A 26,605-nucleotide genomic window follows, 5' to 3' on the forward strand; every position below is an offset into this window, starting at 1 on the left:
TGGGAAAGGCATGGGGCCTAACATCCTCTTCATACAACCTGACTGGGTTATCCTTCTATGGTTTATTTGCTTGCAACCACTGTTTTTGGATTATATTGCATTGCATGTATACACATATAAGCATAATTTATGTATTGCCTTCCTTCTGGGGGCACCTGACATCTGGGGCAAGAAAGACTGAAGAACATGGCGTTGGCTGTGTCTTATATACTCTGGCCTCACTGACGTCAGAAGAGAAAGCGACGACAACCGACACCGGACCAAGACTTTGGAATTCGGCCGACCGAGGGACCGCCTGACTGCAGAGAACCCATCTGTGATTACTGCAGCTGTATTAGCACTCGAACATCTACATTTATGGTAGGTACAAAACTGTACTTTACTCTGCTTGATTTCCCTTCATTATTTTGTGTATTATTTGTCCCTGAGCTTGATCGGGTCCCCAGTCACCCAGATCAGCTAATTGTCTAATTGCTTCTGCCACTGTAGACAAGGGATTCCCTGTCTGGTTTATCAATAGCGTCATAATGACTTGCTTATAAGCAGGCGGGGCTGTGCGTATGATATAATTACGCATAGCTGTTGTCATAGCTTCATTCATCATAATATCAGCCTGTCCTATAAAAATTGCCATTTTCATTCCTTCTTTTAGTCTCTGTACAGCATCTTTTAAAGCATACCAAGGTTTATTATTGGCAGGCCAATCAGATGCTGTTGGGTATTTTCTGCTACACCCCTGCACCACCAACTGTAAAATTGTAATATTCTCTTCACCAGAAAACCTTCAGAATTCATCTTGCATAGTGGGAGCAGGATAGAGTATAGAGAATTTCTTTGCATTATCCCGATCCACCATTACAGTTCCTGCCCCTATATCATGCAGTCGCACCACCCATGTCAATAATGATTCACCAGGGAGCTGTTTAAACTTTGCTGTGATATCTGCAATCTCCTGAGTAGTGTAATCTTCGTGTACCTTATCCAGGACTGTCTGTCCCATCTGCACTAATATTACATTACCTTGTTGGTCTCTCATTGCATTACCGGCCATATCCCATTGTGGTAATGGGACAGGCTCTATCATTTTCCGCCTAATAGATGGTTTTACATCTTTTACCACCGTTTCATCTTGTTATGAACTACCAGCTGAGTCACTGTCCTCTTCATCCGGGGATTACCAAATGTCCCCATCCCATTTGTCTGGATCCCAGTTTACCCCAGTCACCACTACTTGCCGACGGATTTTCTTCTCATTTATTTTTCTTTTTTGCCTCTTATATTTATAACGGGCTACCTGAACTGCAGCTCTTTCAGCTATGTTCTGTTAGGCATCCGTTTTATCCATTAACTTATTTTGGCATTGTAACATAACTGTTTTAGTTTGCAATTAATCTATGTGTTTTTGCAGGTTTTCTGCTTTCAATTTCGTCATATGAAACTGATCATGCATTTTTCTGTATGTAGACTGCAGGATCCCGCCGAGTCTGCATACGGCACTTAATTCCTTTCCTTTACATATTTCTACAGTTTTAAGACATTTTATAACATCGTCTGGTTCACCAAAGGCTAATAATGCCTCCCAATTTTCACATAATCCTGTATTTTCAGATCATTCTGAAGCTGATTTACTATATACATGAACGTCATCCCAACCGGGATACGTTTTTCCTCATCACTTTTCTTTTCCCTTGGTAACCTCTTTTTGAACATTTCGGAATCCTGCCGATTACGCAAATGTTTTATTTTATTTTCCTTCTATTCCGCAAATGTTCTAACTTAGTTTACCAAGGGTAAAGAAGAGGCTCAACACTTCAGTTACTTTCAGTGCTTTACTTCGTCAGATATCAAAATTCATACTATTATACAATACAGTACAATAAAAGAAAAAGAACATCACGAGTTAAACTATGAAACTTCATTAGAGTCTTTCAATGACTGGGAAATCCCAGAACAGTCAGACCGAAGATTAGTTCATCTGGAAGCATATGTCCTACATGGTGCGTCCATCCATAGGTGAGATTTCAGTCTGCTGTCTGGAAAACCCCTTCTTTTATACAGGCAGGACAGTAGTGTAAACAACTGTACATGACTTTAGTCATGCATCCCTTAAGCTGATGTGGCATAGTGACTGGGTGCTGGACAGACAATCAGACACCATGCAAATTCCAAACTTAATGCACATTCCAAACTTAATACAGCATTCTGTTCCCATAACACCCTGATGTCTGTTACTGCATAGACATTGTCTGTTCCCATAACACTCTTGACATCTGTTACTGCATAGACATGTAAGATTGCACGCACAACTGTTCTGATTAATTCATAACTGGACTGTTTTCATGACTGGATTCAGTGAAGCTATCTTTCAAGCACATCTCTCACCAGATATGTCACATTTGAATCATACTGGGGAAACTGTTCAGTAGCAGGTCACCTGAGCAGGTCAGAAGTGAACCCCCATGACTAGATCTTAAACAAGAACATGCTCACACTCATTTGCCTACATGGCATGTGCTAGAAATAGATATTTTTGTTTCAGGCCAAAACAGCCTGCTGAAAAAAATCCTGTTCATTGGCCAAACATACCAAGGCCTGGAGGGATCAATGCCTTCTCCTTTTGATGAACAGGTCTTTTTTATAAATTCCCTTGACATTCAACTCATCCCCAGGGTACTGCTTAAAATCATGGAGAATGGGCCAAGAGTGAAGATAGTACCTTTTTGGTAGAGGCAACATTGGTTTCCTCACCTGCATAGGCTGAGCAGGGGAAAAATATGGTAGCTTCTTCAGCAGGTGGACCTGTTGACTCAGAACAGAGACTCCATCATACACCCCAATATCAGCACCTTGAGGTTGACAGCTTGGTTAATATACTAACCTCATCCCAAGGTCTCTCTGTAAACAAAGATGCGCTAGATATTCTAAAGGAAGCCATAAAACCAAACATTATTTATGTATTTAATTATATTTATTTATTGATTGGGATTTGTTTTCCTGGAAAGTCTGACTGAGCAGTGCCCCTTTTCAGCATAGTCCTGGGTAGAAAAGCTCCATTATACAGACATAAGTTGCTTTGTTTAATCTTTTACAGTCTGTTTCATTTATAAGCAACATTTCCATTATTCAGACATTTTTGACCTATTACATCATTTACAAGCATTTTCAATTAATGATGACAGTTACACGCGCTTTATGTAAGAGTATTGTTTACTATAAAGACTTGTTCAAAATGTAGAACATAGGAAGATAAAGAACTATAGATGTCCAAAGAAGGGAAGGACTAGATGAGTTGCAAGGAAGGTAAAGGAATGAGATGATAGAGGAGGGTATGGTTGTGAAAATAGTACATTAAGTTTTGTGCAGCAGAGAGTTGTGGCAGTAATTAAAATATGTCAGTACCAGTTGGTTCAGAGCAGTTCATCTATCATGTGTTGCTTCAGCTGGCTTTTAAAGTCTTTCAGGTTGCAGACTGTTAAGTGGAGTGGGCTGGTATTCCAGCTGTTAGAAATTAAATACAAGTTTGAATGATGGAGTGAAGAGATGGGAATTTGTCATAGTTGTGCAGTAGTTTAAAGGTTGTAACTGCAAATACAATAGAGAATTATTTATTTTGAGATAGATCACATCACTGCCGCTCTCTTAAACTAAACTATGTTGTTGGTTGGTTATGCATTAGGCTACTTTCTTGTAGTCTTGTTTTAGTTTGGCGGATAGAAGGGAGTTGAGATTGGCAAGGGTAGGAGAAGCATATAATAGGGTGGGGAGTAAACAAGAAGCGGCTATGTTTTGTTTAGCAGACAGTAAGGTAGTGTTTCTCTCTATAGAGGCAGCCTAGCATTTGGTGTGTTGTCTTTATGGCTGGCTGAAGGTGGAGATCAAATTTCAGGTGGTTGCAATAGTCACCCCTGGTAGTTTAATGTGGGATACTGATTCTGTATTGGTCTTGCTGGATGACATTATATTAACAGTAGTTTTTTGGGAGGAGTTAGAGAGAGCGAGAGAGTTGGAAGTAAGCAGTAGTAGTTTATTTTTTTTGTTTGGGTTTTATTCAAGAGGAGCTGTGAGAAGGATCTCTGTTAAGTGTTTGGAGCATGGGTAGTGTCCTAGCAGCACATATTAAGAGTGGAGTCATTGGTGTATTGTACTATGGTGGCCTGTTTGGCTGCTGTGTTTAGGTAATTGATAAACGAGTTTAAACAGTATTGTTTCCAGGATGGAGCTTTGTGGGACTCCCAGTGGATAAAGGAAGGAAAGAAGTGAAATCATCTTGCCGTTTCATTGCTTAGGACCTATTAGTGAAGTAACTAAGCAATCAGTTAAGTGAGGAGGGTGATAGCCCATTGTAAGAGAGTATAATTAGGAGAATTTGTTGATTGACTATTTTGAATGCCTTGGATCGATCCAGAAATAGTGTTAGAAGACCTGAATTTCTGTTGTATTTTTTTTTGTTTCATCTGCGAGTCTTAGAAGGGCAATGGTTGTAATGTGATTAACTCTGAAACTATGCTGGGAGGGAGAGAGGATGTTATGATAAGTAGTATGTGTAGTAAGTTGAGAATGAGCACATCTTTCCAAGATTTTGGATAAGGGTAAGAGAGTAGTGATTGGAAAATAGTTTGTGAGCTTGGTTGATGAGCCACCTTTATAGAGGGAGGTTATTGACTGGGGATAAGTTGGCTTGATTTTCCAGAATTTAGCAAAGTATTTGTGGATTGGATTGTTTGATGTTGAATTTTGGGTGTTCTGTAATAAGTGTTTTGTCCTGTGTTATGCATTGTTAGCTGTGGTTCTGTAACTGCCTATATTATTGCAGAGATGTCTGAGACTTTGGTTTGCAGCCAATACTTGTAGGCTTTATTTACGTTGCATGAGTTGATTTGTGCCTTTTTTTTTAACTCTGGTTCTTAATGGTGCTTGCTTTACCAGGATATTTAGAAGTGTTGTATTACATGTGTCTACTGTTTCAAGGGGAAGATTTTTTTAAGTGGAGCCCAGTTGATCTGGAGCAGGTTGTTAGTAAAAGTTTCTTTATTGAAGTTACTGAGGTTTGTGAATGTGTTATAGTGATGACCTTTGGGCAGATTGGGATGTCTGATTATTTAACTTAACTGGCAGTTGCTTAGTACTGGGTAGGGTGTGCCACTTGTGGAAACATTGATTGGGGTGAATACTAGAATCCAGCATAGGATGTATTCTTTAGATGTGGCCTTATTAATTGTAGCTGGAGTCTTGATCAGTTGAGAGAAGCCATATAGCTGAATTGAATTTGTTGGGTTTTCTAAGGCTATCTTTTGGTAGTCTGTGTTAGTTTGCCAGCAAGAAGGTGTCCAATCTTATGTTGGCCTAAGTACACTAAAAATATTGTATTTCAAAATGGAAAAGGTTTTCAGTCTTCTGTCAGGTACAGAGCATCATTCCAAGATCAGCAATGTTCTTACCTACCTTACACACTTAAAGTATGGTTTGTCTTGTACTTAAAATGCACACTTCAGCCATATCTGCCTGCCTTCTTTTGCAGTCTCCTCTCTTCTCTCATCAGCCTCTTGTGAAACAGTTCCTTTAGGGTATTACCTACCTTAGACCTCCCAGAATAGCTCCCTCTCCTCTTTGGGACCTCAGTTTTGTGCTGGAAAAGCTCACTTTCCCATACTTTGAGCCAGATGCTAAAACTGACATAAGATTTCTGTCCTGAAAAACTGCTTTTCTAGTTGCCATTATCACAGCTAGATGGGTCTCAGAACAGCAAGCCCTCATGTGTACTGAACCCATCCTTATTTGTCACCAGGACAGAATTACTCTCTGGTTTAATCCCTCTCTCATCCCCAAAGTGGTTTCAGAGCATTCTCTGAATTAGTCAATACATGATCCTGCCTTTTAAACTAACACTCAAAATCAGGTGGAGCATGTTCTGCATTCACTTGATGATCACAGACAACTCCGATATCTGGACAGGACCAAATCATTTAGAAATTCCAACCAACTCTTTCTAACCTTTGCAAGCAACATACTGGGAAATCCTATTGGCAAACAGACCATGTCAAAATGGATTTCCAGCTGTATTTGCGTTTTATCAACATCATGGAAGTCAAATTTGGTGATCATTCAACCGGGGCTACTTCATCTACTGGTGCATTTCTTAGCAGAGTTCCTACCAGAGACGTTTGAGGCTGCCACTTGGTCTTCTGTCCCCACCGTTACCAAACATTACCATCTCTATTTTTTTCTAAAACCAGAGCTGGATTTGCTTCTACAGTCTTGCAGGGCATTCAAATTTCTACCTACACTTTTCTTCCAGCCTTTCCCTCTCGCAGCTGTGGGAATCTTCCCATAAAGTTATTACTGAAACAGTGAAAGATGATACATAATACAGTTGTTTACATAATATAAATGTAGATGTTAGTGTCTTCACTGTTGCAGTACGTCTTCTTTCCATCTTTCCCCTCTGATTATTTAAGGTTGGGATGGGCATCCTGTCATATCCCTTTCCCTTCTCTTTTCCTTCCCTTCTTATCTATTCGATCTTTAGGGCCTCTCTCTTCCTCAGCATACTGGGAACTTTTGGATGCCTTGTACTCTGGGCCTGAATCTTGGGGGCTCTTCTCTTATTATGAGGACAAGAATGACCTGTAAGAAGGTGCTGGCTGATGTCCCTTATACATAGACATCCTGATGTCAGGTGCAGGGCATTGGCCAGCCCAGGAGGAGGAAACTAAATCTCTGGCACTCAGGCCAACTACAGCAAGAATAATCCTTTAAGTTATTACTGCAACAATGAAGAGTCACTAACAGCCACATATATAGTAAGTAGACAAAACTGTACTTTAACTCTATATTAGTATTGTCTGTACTGTGTCAAATCTGGAAAATGTTCACTAGCATAGTCATATTTTGACTTTGGTTTCTGTCAGTTTTCTAATCTACTAGTTGCTGTCTTGTTTTGGTGTTCGAGTTTGTCTGATGTGAATTTGAAACCATGCTTTTTTCTTTAGCTGTCTCTGCTAAGTTTATATTTGAGTTATATAATTCACTTTGTCCAGCACAGTTTATAATTTGTGTAGCATAAAAGCTGGTCAACATTTGAATGTCCTGTTCAGTATAAATGGGACCAGATATCTAATTTGATGTCCTACTGAGGGCCACTGTTAACAATATATTGGCTTCAGGTTCACATATTAATAAGAGCTTGGTACTTTCCTACAAGCTAAGAAGGCTGGATCCACTTATATCATATGAAAATGTTTTGCATTTGTTACATCAATACATTTGTAGGTGTGGGGTAATCTTTCTCAGTGACCTAGCCAACTTTCTCCACTTCGGCTGTGATATTCTTGGTGTCTTTTGAGTGTATATGTTTTATCTTACTGTAGCTTCCTCAGATCTGGAGAGGGAGAACCTTATAGTGCATGATGGGGTAAGTGAGGTTTAAAGTGGTTCTAATGTCCATAGCCATAGACTTAGAAGTTGTGGAAGATAGTCTAATTTCTGCAGACCTTTCATTATGGTATGTACATGAGATTTGTTTGAGTTTCTCTGAAGGTTTTGTTAAGTTGAAAATACAGTTGGAGGTTTTTGAGCAATTTGTTCTTTCTTTCCTTCTGCAGACGTGTCTGTCACAGAACAACCTGAATTGTTCTTGAAGAAACTTCAGCAGTGTTGTGTAGTTTTTGACTTCATGGACACATTATCAGACCTCAAAATGAAAGAATATAAGCGTTCTACTCTTAATGAATTGGTGGACTACGTCACAGTTAGCAGAGGATATTTAACAGAGCAGGCATATCCTGAAGTAGTTAAAATGGTAAGTTTTGGGAGCCCTAATAATAATAATATAGCTTTCATGCTTTCTTAAAGCACTCAGATTTTGTAAGAAGTATAGTGACAAGTTGTAGCTGAAATTTAAAGGTTTTTGAGATGGCTATTCAGTGACAGATTTGAATAATTGTCTTTTTGCACTAAAACTCATTTTCTTTGTCATTGCTTGGACTTGCGGTAATTCATGTTTTCAATAATTTTGAAAGGTATGAAGGCATTGTGCTACAAAAGTGAGTAATTAAACAGAATACCTGATATTGTCTTTTTTGTCCATTTCTCAACTGATGGGTCTCTGGCCGAGGACGGATGTGATGTCAGATCACTCTGATAGACTTTAGGCTTTATAGCACGAGCTTCTACCTTTATCCGTAATCCTGGTCTTTTCCTGAATTACCCCAGATTTCATTTGCCACTTCAACGATAAGATGTGGTCACCGCTAGCTTAAGTGTGGGATAGTGCGATAAGTAAAATTATTAGTTTTTCTTATCCAGCTCTACACCTTTTTCCTTTTTGTTCCTCTTCCTCTTCTGTCAAAAACGTGTGTGTCTGACTCTCTTTCTCTCTCTCTCTGTAGATATATATATATATATATATATATATATATATATATATATATATATATATGTATATATATATATATATATATAGCTGCCCTTACGTGCTTTCTCATTACCATTTGGATGGTATTTTTCTCCATTACCATTGTTAGTATTTCTGTTCTTTACCTCAGGATATTCTTGTTACCACTGCTGGTGTTTTCTACAGGTATCTATTTTTTTTGAGTTGTCTGATAAAGCTACCGGATTTAAGAAGTGCGCCACTTACAGGCACAAATTCTCTAATTCTGACATCCATTCAGAATGCATCTGTTGCTCTTGTCCCAGCTCACTTCAACACAGAGGGTAACATTTTGTGCTAGTTTTAATAACCAGACCTTAGTTGAGAGAAAGAACAAATTTGTATTGAAAAGACTTCTTCCTTGTACTTCTGGAGCCCCATCCTACTCTAGGACATCTTTGATAGAGGCTAAGGACAAACACAAGGTTTTGTGGAAGCAGTCCTCTTACTGCTGTCCTCCTGCAGCCTCTTAAGGCTTCACTTCACCCGAGAAAACTCTTAAGATGTTGGATCCATCCACCTCCATGTCTCTGAAATTGAAGCCTTCGGATCTGTCATTCCATTCGAATCCTACCAGATCTTAAGCCAAAGTCACCTCAAGTTCTTGCTAGTTTCTCTCCAGAACTTGTAATATTGAACCTTCATTTGTTTTTTGCAGGACATTACTCAGAGTTTCTTGTCCACCTTTTACTTCAGCTTCCCTCAAGTCTTCTAGGAGCTTATCTGAAGTGGATGTGGGTAATATGATTAGAAAGTTTCTCAGAACCAAGATACATTTGTGTGTTATTACAGGTCCATTTTCTATCTGACGCGTGAGCCTTCCTACTGCACATACCCCATCTCTGACTCCTGCTCTGATCCGTCCAGTGGTTTTGGAGATTTTGGACTTGAGACTTCTGAGTATGTATGTATTGGATCAGAAGAACTGGCCCTTTTCGACTCCAACACCTTCTTTGCTCAAGATGGTTCCAACCCTGTAAAATCTGGGGGACTGGGGTTGACTCCAGTGTTTTCTGAGCCATCCCTCCCCCTCGGAACCTTGGCATTAGACAGCTCAATCCATCCTCTGCTTAGAGGCTAGAACTGGGAAGGGGGGATTGGATTTTGTCCTTTACAGGCTTTTTCAAATCCATTGAGGCCCGGGCTCAGCTCCCGCTTGACTTCAGCTTTCAAGGTAGTGGCGAGAGTTTTCTTTGCTTCTAGGGAAAAAGCATCCTTGCCCCCCCCCCCTCCGTCTGCCCCAAACTCAACTGCCTTTTGTGGAAGCTGGTCTGGTCAAGCCTCGAGACTGCTCTCATTCAGGACTCAGTAGGAACTTCTGTGTCCTTTCTGGACCTCCAACCAAAGAGCCCCCTGGGAAGTGGATGTGTAAATGGAGAAACCTAGACTATACACAAATGTCTTTAACTGAAGACACAGTCTTTGGATGGGAAAGGTTCTCCAGATCACCCCTTGTGGACATGTCATTTGGTAAAATACTTGAACTTCTGAGACAGAACGGTGGCTGCTCTTCTGATCTCCTCTCCCCCCAAGAGGAATAAGAAGTGTTTTTGAAACTTTTGAAATCAGCTCAACTACGATTTGAGTAGTCCTTCTGCTGGATGAGATGTTAGACCTTATTTCCCACTGGGCTTGGAAGGATCTGGATGTCATGGAGCCCATTCCCAAATGCCATGATCGGTACCTCATAGCACTTAAGGATAAGACTCTGAGCAAGGGTCCCCCAGTGGATGCTGTGGTGGTTGTAGCTGCCACTAAGAAAGGGATTGCAGAATAGAGTTCATCCCCTTAACAGGTAATCTAAGATGTTGGACAGTTATGGAAAGCATATCTATGCTTCAGCGACTTTCTCCCTCAGGTCTCTGAATTATCTAGCACACGAGATGAGATTTCAGAGGGAACTGATCAGTTTTCCAATGTCCTGTCCAGGTCTGTGTCTGCAGAGGGCAAAAAGAAAGTTTTTTCACAACTGACCACCTTTCAGTCCCTATCCCGTGCTTCCATGAGGTTTATTTCTCATGCCTCAGAGGGAGCAGCTAGAGCGACGGGTTCAGGTATAACAATCTGGAGCATGCCTAGATGTGCCTTTGTGATTTTGTGGAACCCTTCAAATCTTCTTTCATTAATGCTCCTTTTGATGGAGCCACATTGTTTGGCCCAAAGGTAAAGGAAACTCTCCAGGAGTGAACAAGATAGGTAGACTTTGTGTACCATTAATCCATTTTTCTACCCCCCCCCCCCCCCAAAAGGACCATCTCCTGAAACCAGAGAGGTGGCAGAAAACTGTGGTTCAGAAAATCACAAGGTTCTCTTCAGGACTGCTATGAAGATAGATCCCCTTGCGTTACAGGGGAACTCTTAATGGAAGACGCCATCATTGTGGGAGAGATGGTCCACAACATCAAGGCTTCAGAGGACCTTTCTCTGAGAAGCCTTTTTAGCATTCGTGAAGGGTTACACTCTGCACACTGGATGCTGTTGGGGGTGCTTGTCTGTACACCCAGAAGCCTGGATAGCTATTACCAAAGACACTTGGGTGCAGAGTATAATATCCAGAGGTTATTTCATACCATTTTCCCTTCTTCCCCATAATGCAAAAACAGAAGCCCCAACGTTCCACCCAGTCAGGAGAAAGTGGCAGTCATAGAAACAGAAAAGCTGCTGAGGAAGAGAGTCATCCAGCCGTCCCCCCAGACCAACAAGGATCTGGAACTTACTCAGGATTCTTTTTAGTACTAAACAAGAGAGGGGACCTCCGATCAATTTCGGATCTCAACAATCTACACCACTATGTAAAACATTTGAAATTCCAGATAGTCACAGTTCAGTCCATCCTACTACTGCTAAGGAAGGATGATTGAGTGTGGTCCATAGTAATAGTAATACCATATCAAGATACACACGTGCTCCAGGAGGTAGCTACACTTTCAGCTGGGAGCTAATCACTACCAGTTCAGAACACTACCCTTTGGTCTCACCACAGCCCCCAGGGTATTGACCAAATGCATTGCAGTGGATGCAAGTCACCTGAGACTGCACAGATTATGGGTGTTTCCTTATCTAGATGATTGGCTTCTGTCTGCTTTCACCAGGTCTCTATTCACCAATGTCTTCAGCTAGGTATTACTACAGATTACAAGAAGTCACAGCTCTCACTGCTGTAATGCCTGGAGTTCATTGGTGCCTGTCTAGATACAGATCACAAATAGTAACTCGCCACAGAGAAGAGAGGGCTTCTTACGAAAATAAGTATTATACATTATTTCTCTTCATTCACTCCCTGTCAAATAAATATTACAACTGGGGTTGATGGCAGCATTGATATTACTATTACCTTTGGCTTGCTTTCATGTGAGTGATTCACTGGACTCTAGTAGTAAAATGGTCCATCAGACACCATCCACTGATGGCACTCATTCGTATCATGAGCATCTGCAGGCAGTCACATAGCATGAAGAATACACGCACAAAAACTTGTTCAGGGCCACCCTTTTTCACTGCCCTTACCCAAGGTCACAGTGACTATGGATGCTTCCTAACCAGGCTGGGGGGTTGTGGGGCATTATTTGGTAAGTACAGTCCAAGGCAGATGGTCCCAGACAGAGGCCAGTCTTCACATCAACATCCTAGAAATGAGAGTGCTTTTATTAGTGTTTCAGGCTTTGCAAGATGTTCTCCCTGTAGGGATGATTCCCATTCAGACAGACAACATGTCTGTGGTCTGGTACATGAACAAACGGGGGATCCTGAAACCTATCCATTATGCAGAGATCCATTGAGAGTTTGCCAATGGGCAATCTCTTCCAGATGCTTTCGCTTGGCAGCGCGCATTCTAGGAAAAAACAGTGTGTTGGCAGACAAACTGAATGGGTCCATCTTACTTCCTCACAAGTGGTCTGTCAATGAATCAGAAGTAGAAATATTTCACTAATGAGGGCTACCATGCTGTAACCCCTCCTCAGCACAAAGTACAGCATGCATTTTGCCCTAATTCCCCCCCCAGAGGGAGAGTCACCGAGATGTTCTAGTTCGTCTGCTATATCAAAGCAACCAAAAACACAACCACAGTGTTCAGCCACAACGTCTTACAAAGAAAAAACACTGTTAGCAGCAGGGAAAAGTCAGCCCACCTCTAGAAAATTTGTTATATTCATTTATTCACAGGTAATTCCAAGATAAAAAAATCAGATCGAGTGCTTTCATCCCCCATATAACAGGGACTTCATCAAAATAAAGGCGTCACCCATTCTGGCTCATTTAAATAAAATAATTAGTAACATCACAATTATGTAAAGAGTTTTAAAGGCACCATTGTAAAACACATTATAAAACACATACTGCTAATACTGTTGAATATAAAAGCCATATTCTTAAAAATAATATACTGTGGTGGTGGTGCTGCGGTAGCGTTGTCGCCTCACAGTAAGACGTTGTCCTGTTCGATGCTCAGCTAGTGCGTCTTCTCTGTGGAGACATACGTGAATGGGTGTACCTTCGTTGAAGGTTGTGCGTCAGGGCCGGCAACTCGGCACATAAAAATCTACTGCCAATCATTAGCGGACAGGAGTTCCGCTGTGGCGACCCCTAACCGGGAAAAGCCGACAGACACAACAACAACAACAACATTCTTAAAAATAATACTCAAAAACAACAAATGTTCTGTAGTTCTCTCGCCTTCATTCTTACATATAGGTTGGAGCCAATCCTCAGCTCTGACTCGGCCGATTACAAAGCTCAAAGTCTCTAAGTTGGCTCATGGCAAGGTAGATATCCCATAATGCACTAGTAACAATCCCCAGATCTCGTTTGTCACTCTACTAGTTCAGATGTGTTCTCTTTCTTGGCCGTGGCTAAGTTGGAATATTTTTTTCTTCAATATTTGTAGTGCTCTCTTTTTGACTTTGATAGTTAGTCCAGTATTAATAGCTTACTGTTATTAACTTGCTAGTAGTTAATGTGTTTTTGAAGCTTTATTGCAAATTGTTGTTGCTAATTGTTGGCCGTCGCTTCCGCAGACCTTCCTTAGTGGTATCCCTTTGTTTCTATTGTGCTAGTATTGCTAATTTTTTCTTAGGCGTAGGTCCGTTTTTCAGTTAGGACCTACTCTAGCCTTTTTCTGTTGCTTGTTTATTCTCAATCTCGCCTACCCCTCGGTTCAGGACTAGGCCCGTTTAAGTTCGAGGGCATAGTCCTCTATTGCCTTTCTCCCTTGTGTGTTGTTTCTTCAGCAGGGCTAGGCCCGTTTAAGTTAGAGGACCTAGTCCTCTCTTGTCTTTCTCCCTTGTGTGTTTTTTCTTGAGCAGGGCTAGGCACATTTAAGTTAGAGGACCTAGTCCTCGCTTGTCTTTCTCCCTTGTGTGTTTTTTCTTGAGCAGGGCTAGGCCCATTTAAGTTAGATGACCTTGTCCTCTCTTTTCATTATCTTTCTACATTTATAGTCTGTGGGCAAAAAGATCTTTGCCTGGACTCCCCCATTTGCATGTCAACATGTTGAAAATTTGTGGTTCCAGTTTCCATTCGTGTGGGTCCATAAGACTTCTGCTTAGTTCGTCTGCCAGAGTATTTAGCTTTCCTGGCAGGAATTGAGCTTGTAGTTGTATTTGGTAGGTCAAGGCCGTGTTCCACAATGCCATGGCTAGTCTGCAAAGGGGGTAGGAATGTGTACCCCCCCTGCTTGTTTATGTATCATTAATTGTCCTGGATGAAAGTAGTCCTTGAAGGCTGTCAGTGCATTCTGTACAGCTAGCATCTCTCTCTGATTGATATGAAGGTGCTTTTGATTTGGGCTCCATTTGTCCTGAATGCACTTTCCTGCCAGATGAGCCCCCCAAGCATAGTCTGATGCATCTGTAGTTAGGGTTTGGGCGGCAGTGGGTGGAGTGAATGGCAGTCCCTTGTTTTGGTGGCAGGCCTCTGCCCACCATAGGAACTCTAGTTGCAGGCAAGGTATGATAGGAATCACTGTTTCCAGGCTGTGGCAATGTTGACTCCATAAACTTTAAGTACCACTGAAGTTTCCTCATATGCAGTCTTGCATATGGAATTACAAGAATGCAGGAGGCCATGAACCCCAAGGCTTGCAGAATTTGTCTTGCAGATAGTAGGGTTTTTGTGGCCACCTGTTTGAAGTAAGTCACCAATTGAATTTGCTTTTCTGGCGTAAGGTAAGTCATCTGGGCAGTTGTATTCAAGCTTGCACCCACGAATGTAATTTTTTGAGAGGGTACCAGCTGTGATTTCTTTTCGTTTATGATGTACCCTAGACAAGTTAGAACCCTTTTTACAAATGCCAGATGCTTTATAAGAATGTCCTTGTTTTCTGCCTGAATTAGACAATCATCCAGGTATGGATATATTTGAATATTTCTTTGCCTGCAAAATGCAATTACTGGAGCCAGGCACTTTGTGAAGACCCTGGGCGCAGTAGATAAGCCAAAGGGCAGTGCAGAGAATTGGTAATGCAAGTAGCTTGCTTTGAAGCGGAGGTATCTTCTGCAAGGTTCCCTGATTGGGATATGCAGGTAAGCCTCTTTTAAGTCTAGAGTTACCAACCAGGCATATTTGCCTAGCATAGGTAGTAACTGTTGAAGAGTCAACATCTTGAATTTTGGAATGTCCAGAAATGCGTTTAGAGTGGATAAGTCCGGTATTGGACGCCATGTTTTGTCTTTTCTGGGTACCAGGAAAAGTACCTTGTCCCTTTTTCCTCTTCTGGTACTGGTTGAATAGCCCCATGTACATGAGGGGCAGAACTTGTTTCTGGGCCTCTGCCCACTGATTTGGGGGCAGGTCTGGCCATCCGTTTGGGATTGTCAACGTGTGGAAATGAAATCTGTATCCCTGGGATACTATATTTAAAACCCAATTGTCCTGGGTAATAAGTTGCCAGTTTCGTGCATGAAGTGCCAGTTTTCCCTCCAAAGGGGCAGCTAAAAGGTAAGTACTTGGTGATTGTAGAGGGAAGTCATTGAGACTGTTTATCATAGGGAGGTTCCTTGTTGTTTCCAGATTTGGAGGTGGAGGCACCCCACTGTTTTGTTCTAAAAGTTCCTTGTGACTGACACCTGGAGCCTTTGGAATGTCTGGATTTGACTTCAGTGGCTCTCGAAGGAACTGGAAAGGACCAGTTCTTAATAGGCCAGTGTCTACTAAATCTTGGAGGTTGCACTTGTAAGAAATATTTCACAGTTTGCATAGATTTAGCTTTATCTTCCATCTCTTTTAATACTTCTTCAGCCTTATTACCAAAGTCCTGTTGTAAAGGAGCATCCAACAATTTTGCTTTAACATGGTCAGGCAGAGTTTGCTCTTTGAGCCAAGCATGCCTTCTTAGCACAGATCCAGTTACAGCAGCCGTGCAAGAGGCCTCCAAGGAATCAAAACCACATTGCAAAGTATGTTTTCCAACTTGTTCAGCTGAATGTAATAAATACTGTAAATCTTTATTTTCCACACAGTCAGAGATTAACAATTTTCTGTTTAAGTAGTCCCATGATATTCTGTTGATAATTAAGCATATGAAATTGACAGTTTAAAGCACTGATTGCCAAGGTTGCAGAAGTGTAAACCTTCTTACCCAATCTATCCAGTGCCCTGGAATCTCTATCAGAAGGGGTAGGAGTTTTAGCAGTAGAGGCCTTAATGCCCTTGGGACCCTGAGAAATGTTTTCAGGATCAGCAATAGGATTTTTGAAAAGGAATTTGTGGGAGTCAGGAACCCTGTAGTATCTGTCTGGCTTACAAGGAGCCGGAGGCAGAGAATCAGGAGCCATACTAGACTCTGAAAAAACATCATCAACAATGTCTAGAACAGGAGGTATAGCCAAAGGCCTATGCTGAGGAAGAAGAAGAAAATCCCCAAGTCTCTCTTTAGATTCAGAGAAATCATGACTTTCCAGTGGAAATGTTCCCTTAAGGTATGTAAAATTTCCCCAAAAGAAAAATCCTCAGGGGGAGAAGCAGAAGGAATGGAATCTGCATCAGAGTCCTCATAAGTAGGAATAGACAAATCCTGTTCATTCGAAGAGTCAGAAGAAATAAAATCCTGTTCAGAAGATTCATAGACAATGTCTTGCCTAGGCCTCTTAGAAGAAGGGGGTTGGCTACCCCTGATCAGAGTAATTAAATCTTCAGCCATTTTGATCATTTTTTGTAGGCATAGGGGCCTGCACATGTAGCCCAGGCGTCAGTTTTTTAGACATAGATTTAGATTTTGGCCTTAGTTTTGAAGATGGCGTTGGTCTAATATACAAATCTGTAGGCCTGAAAACACCTTCAGAAGCCAGTGCCTGCACAGCGGCTCCGGACCCATCTAAGGTAGAGACATCCGCGGGTTCCATAATTAAAGCATCTCGCGGCATACCGGACTCCGAATTGGTCTCTGTAGAGGCCTGCGAATCAGAAGTAGCGGGTATCAGGGGCTGCGAAAGCACCTCACTGAGTACCGGCAAACTGGTGACTAGCTTAGGAGAACCGTCGTCAGTTTTGGACCTCGACGGTCTGTCTCTGTCTTTTTCTTTGCGTTTTTTAGGTATTCCGGTAGTCGGATTGCTAACCGACATTCTTGGATAATTAAATCTTGAGCCAAAATATTTAGAAGCAAAAATATACCGACGTTTAATTGTACGTTGACTAAATTTAGCACAAAACCGACAGCAAGGTACGTTGTGGTCAGGGTGTAGGCAAAGAATACAGTACAAATTAAAATCCTTATGAGGTATTTGCTTCCCACAGCTAATGCAATATTAACTTTTACTGACATCAGTAAGGAGCAAGAAAAAGTTTCCCCCAACGGGGTACTTAGCTTTTAGTTGAAGACTTCGGTTCTGAAACTCGAAAACGAAAATTTCAGGAGTCGGCCGACCCCCACTTGCAAACTGCTTTTGCTTCGGGCACCACGTGGCAAGAAAGACTGATGTAATGGCATCGGCTGCATGTTTTATACCCCTGACAACCTGACGTCATGGAAGAAGGGACAGCAACCGACGGAGGACCCAAGACTTTGTTAATCAGGCCGACTGAGGGCAACCTGCCAGCAGATTATCCAAATGTAATGACTGCAACAGTGAAACACGAAGAACTTCATCTGGGATTCTCTTGGTTAGATGAGGTGGAAAAGAGAAGGGTATGGAGTAGCCTCTGGAAATTATTCTTTGTACCCACTTGTCTTGTGTGATGTTGCACCAGGCTTCTGGGTGCAAAGATAAGCGACCCCCGACTGGCTCCAGAGAAGTGCAGCCGGGCCTCACTTCAGGAGCGCTGACAGGGACGTCCACGAAAGGAATCACGGTCACCCTGGTTTGGATACCCCCTGCCTCTAGGGCGACGTCTACCAGTATTTCCTCCTCTTCTTCCTCTGGAGAAGGAATCACCTTGTTAGTCTGGGAAAAATCTCTGAGATTTCTTGAACCACATTTTTCCCCCACTCTGACCTTTAGAGTATGGTCTAGAAGGGACGGAAAAACGTACTCCCACAGCAGACGGTCTTCCCTTCCTGCTTGCATCTGGTGAGTGTCTTTTATCTTGGGTCCAAACAGGGAGGAACCATCAAAGGGGGTGCTGGTAAATGTAGATTTGAAGGGTTCCGCAAAGTTACATAAGCGCATCCAGGAGTGTCTCCTAAGGGAAACTCCTGAACCAGCTGCCCTGCTCACTCCATCTGCTGCGTAAGATATCAGCCTCATGGAAGAGTTAACAATAGAGTTTAAGGTGGACAACTGAGCAGTAACCTTCTCAGGGACTCCTTCAGTTAAAGTACCTTGGAGAGCATCTCTTAGCTCTTTTAAGAGCTCTCTTTGAAGCCTAGTAAAATGGGTGAGGTAGTTCAGCGATCTAAGTGTAAAAGCCGCTGAAGAAAAAATACGCTACCTGTATCTGTCCTTCATTCGAGACTCTTTATTCAGTGGGTGGACAGATGAGGAAGTCTCTGCTAGTTCGTTCTTTGTGGCTGCTGCCACCACCATGGCATCTACAAGGACACCTTTGGTCAGAAACTTTTTCCCTAGGAGCTGAAAGAAATTTTTCGGCCTTCTGGGGACTGGATCCATGGTGTCAGGAGTTTCCCACACCTTTCGACTCACCAAATCTAACAGCTCATCGAAAGGTGGAGACACCCAAGAGGTTGAAGGTTGAGACGCAAAAGCCTTCAGGTACTCTGACCCCTCATCAGAAGGGGTGACAGTGGGCCAGCCGCCTCTGTTTCAGGATCTCTAGGATATCTACGAAGGAGATATCAGAGGATGACCTAAGGGACCCTTCTGACTCCTCAAAGTCAGTGTCAGAGGTGATGGACTCATCAGGGGAGTCTACATGCTTCATCTTGCAAAACAACAAAAAAACACGCCAGACCAGCTGTAGATAAAGTAAGCGCTTTCGTTTACTTCATAAGCAAACTTCATCAGACAAATCATTAATTACAACAAGCCCTTTATATATCCCTCCAAAAACATCAATTAAAGCATTAATCAATCAAATATTTGACTAACTCTTAAAGGAGCATACAACAAAATTTTCACATTGTCATTAAAAATCTAAACTTCCATAGTCATACAACATTCCTCTTGCACGTTTTCTTCCGAGAAGGCTCCTCAGAAGGGTATTCTGGGGAGATCTTGGAAGACTGGGGACCACCCAAGGGGGCGCTCCTGAGGCTGTGGATCTCTGCTGTCATGAGAGGGATGGTGCTGATACAGAGGTCGGAGCTTGAGGGGGAAGAACATCGGTACCCATGTGTAGAGCTGAAGATCTAGATAGTACGCTCATCATCTCAAAGGCAGTTCCCCTGGCTCCAAGGACACAACCAGTTCCGAAGAAGCAGAAGTAGCCCCCTGCTCCAAAGCGATCGGCTCAGAGACAGATGTAGGATCCGAGCTCAGCCGAGCTGACGCACCGAGAGGTAGGCTCGGAACCTTAGAAGTTTGGGTCCAAGCATCCTCATCGGGGCCGAGTAGTGACCTTCAGGTCCTAGACACCAGGGACGGCACCGAAGGTGTCGGAGCAGAACCCTGCTCCAAGAAAGCTACTTGGGGTACTGGAACCGATGGTTCTACAACAAGTGGCACCGACAGATCAGGCTCCAAAAGACCGGTATGGTTCGGAAGAGGAACAGAAGCAGGAAATACAGCCATAGATGGCTCCAGAGCCAATTGGGTCAGAGCCGACAACAAATTTGCTAGCGCCAACGACTTCAAAAGTCTAAGCACCACCTTCTCGACATCCTCCTCAGAAAGACTCCTGGAGGATCTGGAAGACAAGGTAGGGGATCGAGATCTCTGCAAAATTGGAGATCTGAGAGTCGGAGATACCGGTAATAAGTCTTTTGATCGGCTCCGAGGTATGGATCCAGCTATAGGCTCCGAAAAACTTGGGGCGGAAACCGGAAGGTCTAAATCAATAACCTCAACAGGCTCCGAAGGCAGAGGAGCCAAAGAGGTAGAAGGTTTGTCAAATTTGGCAACTTTCTCTGGAGGTCCTGATTTAACAGTCTGTGTAGGAGACTGTCTTTTCACCGACTTAACCTTCTCTTTTTTTAGAAGAGGGAGACCTGGAGTGAGAAGAGGAAGAACTAGCTAAATCCTCCTCAAAAGAAGGTTTAAGGAGAATTTTCAAAATCAGTTTGTTCTTCCTTTCTTGGAGACTCACAGGAACTAAAAGAAGATACACTTATGTACACTTACCATAAATGTAGATGTTCAAGTGTATTCACTGTTGCAGTCATTACATTTTAGCTATCTGCTTGCAGGTAGCCCTCAGTCGGCCTGTTTAACAAAGTCTTGGGTCCTGCGTCGGTTGCTGTCCCTTCTTCCATGACGTCAGGTCATCAGGGGTATAAAACATGCGGCCGATGCCATTACATCAGTTTTTCTTGCCCCAGATGTCATGTACCCCCCTAATGGGAAGCAATTAAATATAAAAATACAATGATATACCTCCAACAAGAAAGCAAATACACCAAAAAGGCTTTTAAGCATAGTAAAGGAAAGTAGAGGTATAGCCAAAAGAAGTTAGGGGGCTGGAGGGAGGGTAACCAGGACTGCAACAGTGAATACACTCGAACATCTACATTTATAGTAAGTGTACACAACTGTACTACGTTCTTCGTGTTTCACTGTTGCAGTCATTACATTTGGGTAGATTCCCAAAGCTATGGTTTAAAGGAGGAATTTAGATAGCATTAGGACCAGCTATAAGGCCCTGCAAGACTGCAGTGGCAAAGCCAGCTCAGGATTCAAATGATAATGCTTGGTGAAAGTATGTACAGAACTCCAGGTAGCAGCTTCTAGTATGTCCCTGGTAGGCTGGAGAGGTAGATGCAGCCCTGGTGGATTGAGGTCTGATCCCCTGGGGGATAGGTTTTCCATGGTGCTTACAGCAAAAATGAATGCACTGGCCTATCCATTTAGAAATGGTTTGCTTTGAAATAGCCTTCTCCTCTGCCCCTGCAGCAAATGCCACCAGCAGTTGTTCATATTTCCTTTGAGGTTTAGTCCTGTCCAAGTAGAATCTAAGTTGCCTGTGCACATCTAAGGAATGCAGTATCCATTCTCCTTTGTTCTGTGGATTGGGAAAGAAGGTTGGCAAATGAATGGACTGATTAAGAGCCACACTGGATACCACCTTGGGCATGAAGGATGGATTGGTTCTGAGGGATACCCTGTCCGCATGAAAAATGCTTAAATGCTCCACTGCCATAAGGGCCTGTAATTCAGATACCCTTCTAGCTGAAGTGATTGCTAAAAGGAAAGCTGTTTTCCAAGAAAGAAATTTTAAGTCTGCAGTAGCAGCTGGCTCGAAAGGAGGTAGAGTGAGTTTCTCCAAAACAAAGTTAAGGTCTCAGGCTGGGGTTAGAGCTCTCCTGGGTGCTCTCAAATTTTTGGCCCCTTGGAGGAGAGCTGCTTGAGCAGTGGATGAGAGAAGAGGGGAGGTTCTGTGTTATAATGAGCTGAAATGGCTGAGGCGTGGATTTTAATGAAGGAAAACGACAGGCCCTTGTGAAGCATCTCAGTTAAGTATTGTAAAATCTGAGGTAAACTGGGTGCTGCTGTGCTCACCCTTAAGATTGGTTCCAGGCACAGAATCTCTTCCATTTTTCAGCATAAGATTTTCTAGTCCTAGGCCTCCTTGCCTCTAAAATGATATCCATCACAGGTTTACTGAGGGATGGTAAAGGAGAGATTATGTAATTAGCCAGGCTGCAAGGTTCAGTGTTAGAAGCTGAGGGTGCAGAATCTGGTTCTCCTGCTGAGACAACAGGGAAGGAGTCTGAGGCAGGTGCCATGGGGATAACCATGACACACTGCGCAGGAGGGGATACCAATGTTGGCGCGGCCAGTCTGGCGCAATCAAAATCATCCTTGGTTTGTCCTGTTTGATTTTTAGTAGTACGTTGGAGAGCAGAGGCAGAAGGGGGAAGGCATAGACTGATAGGTTTTTCCAGCTGAAGGACAGAGCATCCACCTTCCAAGCTTTTTTGCGGGGAGTCCTTGTGCAAAATTTGTCCAATTGGTAGTTCTGGGGAGAGGCAAACAGGTCTATATCCGGGCTCCCCCATTTGCTTGTCAACATGTTGAAAATCCTTGGTTCCAGTTTCCACTCGTGTGAGTCCATGAGGTTTCTGCTTAGTCCGTCTGCCAGTGTATTTAATTTTCCTGGCACGAATTGAGCTTGTAAGTGCACTTGGTAGCTCAAGGCTGTGTTCCACAATGCCATGGCAAGTCTGCAGAGGGGGTAAGAATGTGTACCCCCCCTGCTTGTTTATGTACCACATAACAGTGGTGTTGTCCGTCTTTACCATTAGTTGTCCTGGAAGAATGTGGTCCTTGAAGGCTGTCGGAGCATTTTTTTTTATTGATATGTAGGTGCATTTGACTTGGGTTCCATTTGCCCTGAATGCACTTCCCTGCCAGGTGAGCCCCCCATGCATAGTCTGATGCGTCTGTTAGGGTTTGGGCGGCAGGGGTGGTGTGAAAGGTAGTCCCTTGTTTTGGTGGCAGGCCGCTGCCCACCAAAGGAACTCTAGGTGTAGGCAAAGTGTACAGTACGAATGAAAATCTTTATGAGGTATTTGCTTTCCACAAGTAATGCAATTATTAACTTTTACTAACATCGGGAAGGAGCAAGAAAAAGTTTCCCCAATGGGGTACTTAGCTTTAGCTGAAGACTTCGGTTCTGAAACTCGAAAACGAAAATTTCAGGAGTAGGCCGACCAGCACTTGCGAACTGCTTCTGCTTCGGGCACCGCACGGCAAGAAAGACTTATGTAATGGCATTGGTTGCATGTTTTATACGCCTGACAACCTGACGTCATGGAAGAAGGGACAGCAACCGACGCAGGACCCAAGACTTTGTTAATCAGGCCGACTGAGGGCTACCTGCAAGCAGATAACCCAAATGTAATGACTGCAACAGTGCAACACGAAGAACATCGGCAAAAAGTACGCCTCCTGTAGATGTATGGCTCCCAAACAATAAACACAAATACTATGCCCGTCAGTCAGGGACATTTTTTGTGAACATTTTAGGCATTTCTTGAAACCCCGAAGGTTTATGGTCTTCAGTTTCTTTAGACATAGCTGTATCAACAACAATCACCCCAGAACTATCTGCGCAAGAATTAATTATAAAAAAGCTTGGAAAGTGGATGCTGTATCATTCAGCTGGAAAAACCTATCAATCTATGCTTTCCCCCTCTGTCTCTGCTCTCCAATGTTTTACCAAAAGTCAGACAGGACAAAAAAAATGATTCTGATTGCTCCAGACTGGCCACGCCAACACTGGTACCCACTCCTGCGCAATGTGTCACACCTTCCTCTGTGGCACATGCCTCAGACACCTTACCTACTGTCTCAGCAGAACTACCAAATTCTGCACACTCTGCTCCAAACTTTGAATTTTGCAGCATGGCTAATCATCTAATTTCACCCTTGGCATCCCTCAGCAAACCTGTGATGGATGTCATTTTGGAGGCTAGAAGGCCTAGCACTAGAAAATCTTATGCTGACAAATGGAAAAGATTATGTGCCTGGAACCAACCACAAGGAATAAGCTCAGCAATGCCCAATATTCCTCAGATTCTGCAATACTTACTGAGATGCTTCACAAGGGTCTATCTTTTTCTTCCATAAAAATCCATGCCTCTGCCATTTCCACTCATTACAACGCAGAACCTCCCCTCTTCTCTCATCCTCAGCTAAAGCAGTATCTCAGAAGGGCCTAAAACTTAAGACCTCCCAGAAGAGCGCCAACCCCTGCATGGGACCTCAGTTTTGTTTTGGAAAAACTCACTCTCCCTCCTTTTGAGCCAGCTGCTACTGCAGACCTAACATTTCTCTCCTGGAAAACAGCTTTCCTTTTAGCAGTCACTTCAGCTAGAAGAATTTCTGAATTACAAGCTCTTATGGCAGTGGAGCCTTTCATTATTTTTCATGCAGACAGGGTGTCTCTCAGGACCAATCCATCTTTCTTGCCTAAGGTGGTATCCAGTGTGGCTCTTAATCAGACCATTCATCTGCCAACTTTCTCTCCCAATCCACAGAACAAGGGTGAGTGGATTCTGCATTTATTGGATGTAGACAGACAACTTAGATTTTACTTAAACAGGACAAAATCTGTAAGAAAATCTGAACAACTACTGGTGGCATTTGCTGCAGCAGCAGAGGGAAAGGCTATTTCAAAGCAGACTATTTCCAAATGGATAAGCCATTGTATTAATTTCTGCTATATGCACCATGGTAAACCTATCCCCAAGGCGATCAGATCTCATTTCACCAGGGCTGCATTTACTTCTGCAGCCTTTCTCAGAGGGGTTCCTACCAGAGGCGTTCTAGAAGCTGCTACCTGGAGCTCAGTTCATACGTTCCCCAAACATTACCACTTACCTCTCTTCTCTAAATTCAGAGTTGGCTTTGCCACTGCTGTCCTGCAGGGCCTTATAGCTGCTCCTAATGTTGTATAAATCCGTCCTCCCAACCATGGCTGTGGGAATCTACCCAAATGTAATGACTGCAACAGTGAAACACGAAGAACATAGTACTGTTGTGTACACTTAAATGTAGATGTTAGTGTATTCACTGTTGCAGTTCTGGTTACCCACTCTCCAGCCCTCTGTTTTTTCTCTTACTATACCTCTACTTTCTTTTACTATGCTTAAAAGCCTTTTTGGTGTATTTGCTTTTTTTGGAGGTATATTTTTTGTGTTTTTAAATTATATACATACATATATATATATATATATATATATATATATATATATATATATATGTATATATGTATTTTGCTCCCCATTTGGGGGGCACCTGATATCTGGGGCAAGAAAAACTGATGTAATGGCGTCGGCTGCATGTTTTATACCCCTGACTACCTCATGTCATGGAAGAAGTGACAGCAACCGACACAGGACCCAAGACTTTGTTAATCAGGCCGACTGAGGGCAACCTGCCAGCAGATTACCCAAATGTAATGAATGCAACAGTGAATACACTCGAACATCTACATTTATGGTAAGTGTACACAACTGTACTTTCCACGCAATCACAGGGATCAAGCAACTATAGAAGTCCAAAAGTTGCTTCAAAAGAGTCTTCCAAACCGTCCCTGCAGACCAGATATGATTCGGAACTTACTCTAGATTCTTTAGTGCCAAAGTGAACAGGGTACTGGAGGCCCATCTTGGATCTCAGCATGTTAAACGAATCAGTGAAGAAGTCCAAGTTCCGAATGGTAACACTGCAGTCTATATGCCCTTTGTTAGGGGAAAGACAATTGGATTTGCTCCATAGACCTCCAAGATGTGTACTGCTACATAAAAATGGACAGAGGAGAAAGGAGTTATTTACGCTTCCGGCTGGGAGCCAGTCATTACCAATTTGATACTCTGCCCTTTGGTCTCACCACAGCCCCCAGGGTGTTCACTAAATGCAACGCGGTAGTAATGACTCACTTGAGACATCTTGGATTCCAAGTGTTTCCATACATGGATGACTGGCTCCTGACTGCCACCACCAGGCATCTACTTCCACTAGCCAGGGATTCAACCATCCGAGTCTGCAGTCATCTAGGCATCAGTATAAATTGGGAAAAGTCTGTCTTGTCGCACTCTCAGTATGTGACTTTTATAGGTGCAGAAATAGACAGAATGATGGCTCGCCTTCCTTCAGACTGTGCAAAATCTAAGACAACAGATATACAACTTGCTTCCCCAACACAAGGTCAAAGCGAAGACGGTGCTCAAACGTCTGGGAACCATGGCCTCTACTATAACTCTAATTCCGCTAGCCAGACTACATAGGAGAATTCTACAATGGTTACTCTTTTCCCAGTGTCTCTTCAGCAACTTCCTGTGTCTCACCCCATTCTAATAACGGAATCTTGCAAAAAGGACCTTCGTTGGTGGATCCAGTCCAATCAGCTAAAGATAGGGAGACCATTCATTCTTCGTCAACCCGTTGCCACTGTGACCACAGATGCCTCCCAGATAGGGTGGGGGGGGGGGGCATTATCTAGGAAGAACAGTCCAAGGCATATGGCAAAAACACGAGGTACATTTGCATATCAGTGTTCTAGAGATGAGAGCAGTGCTACTAGCGTTGCAGGAAGTCCGTGTAGAAACTCCTGGGCTTCATTTCACCAAGCACTGGCCTTGGTAACGTAGTACCCATAAAAACATTTCAAAGTGTATTTTAATAAATGATAGAAATAGTTAAATCAACAGTGTAATAATTTAACTCATTTTAAATGGAAGAGTTTTGTTTCCATCGACAAACCTGCAACATTTGCTGAAAGCTCAGTTAAAGGGGGCTCTTCTGTAGTCTTCATGTTATTAAATATAGTGTTTGACTAGGCAGAATTCCGGCTGTAGATGCTCGCTTGGTTTACAAACATAAACAAATGTATTTTAAATGAATATGCCAGTAAAAGTGGCAAATAATTGTATGTAAAACTTTTTTTAATGCATAGAACGGCTTGGTGCCACAGTGCAGTATGTTGTTGAGTGATGGCATCAGCTCAGATGTATAACCAGGAAGGCATCTGAGGATGTAGGCCAAGGAGGAGCAAGCAGCCTTTGTGCAGTGCACATGTGCCATGCAGAACTAGTGAGTTCTTTTCAGGATAGTGGGATCTGCAAGACCGTTAGGCCACCATCTTTAGATGTAACTAGGTACACAACATATACACCAT

General features: G+C 42.8%; 1 protein-coding gene across 3 annotated transcripts in view; it reads left to right on the top strand.

Annotated features, from left to right (window-relative positions):
* PPP2R5E (protein phosphatase 2 regulatory subunit B'epsilon) overlaps window positions 1–26,605 on the top strand; it is a 2,371,886-nt gene that overhangs the window by 967,715 nt on the left and 1,377,566 nt on the right. For all 3 annotated transcript variants that reach the window (XM_044074552.1, XM_044074554.1, XM_044074553.1), the window contains exon 3: window positions 7,602–7,798. In XM_044074552.1, coding sequence (XP_043930487.1) covers window positions 7,602–7,798 — 197 coding nt within the window. The remainder of the gene's footprint in view (window positions 1–7,601; window positions 7,799–26,605) is intronic.

Source organism: Protopterus annectens, chromosome 6.part0, assembly GCF_019279795.1.
Source record: "Protopterus annectens isolate FY-2018-M chromosome 6.part0, PAN1.0, whole genome shotgun sequence".
Taxonomy (NCBI): domain Eukaryota; kingdom Metazoa; phylum Chordata; order Ceratodontiformes; family Protopteridae; genus Protopterus; species Protopterus annectens.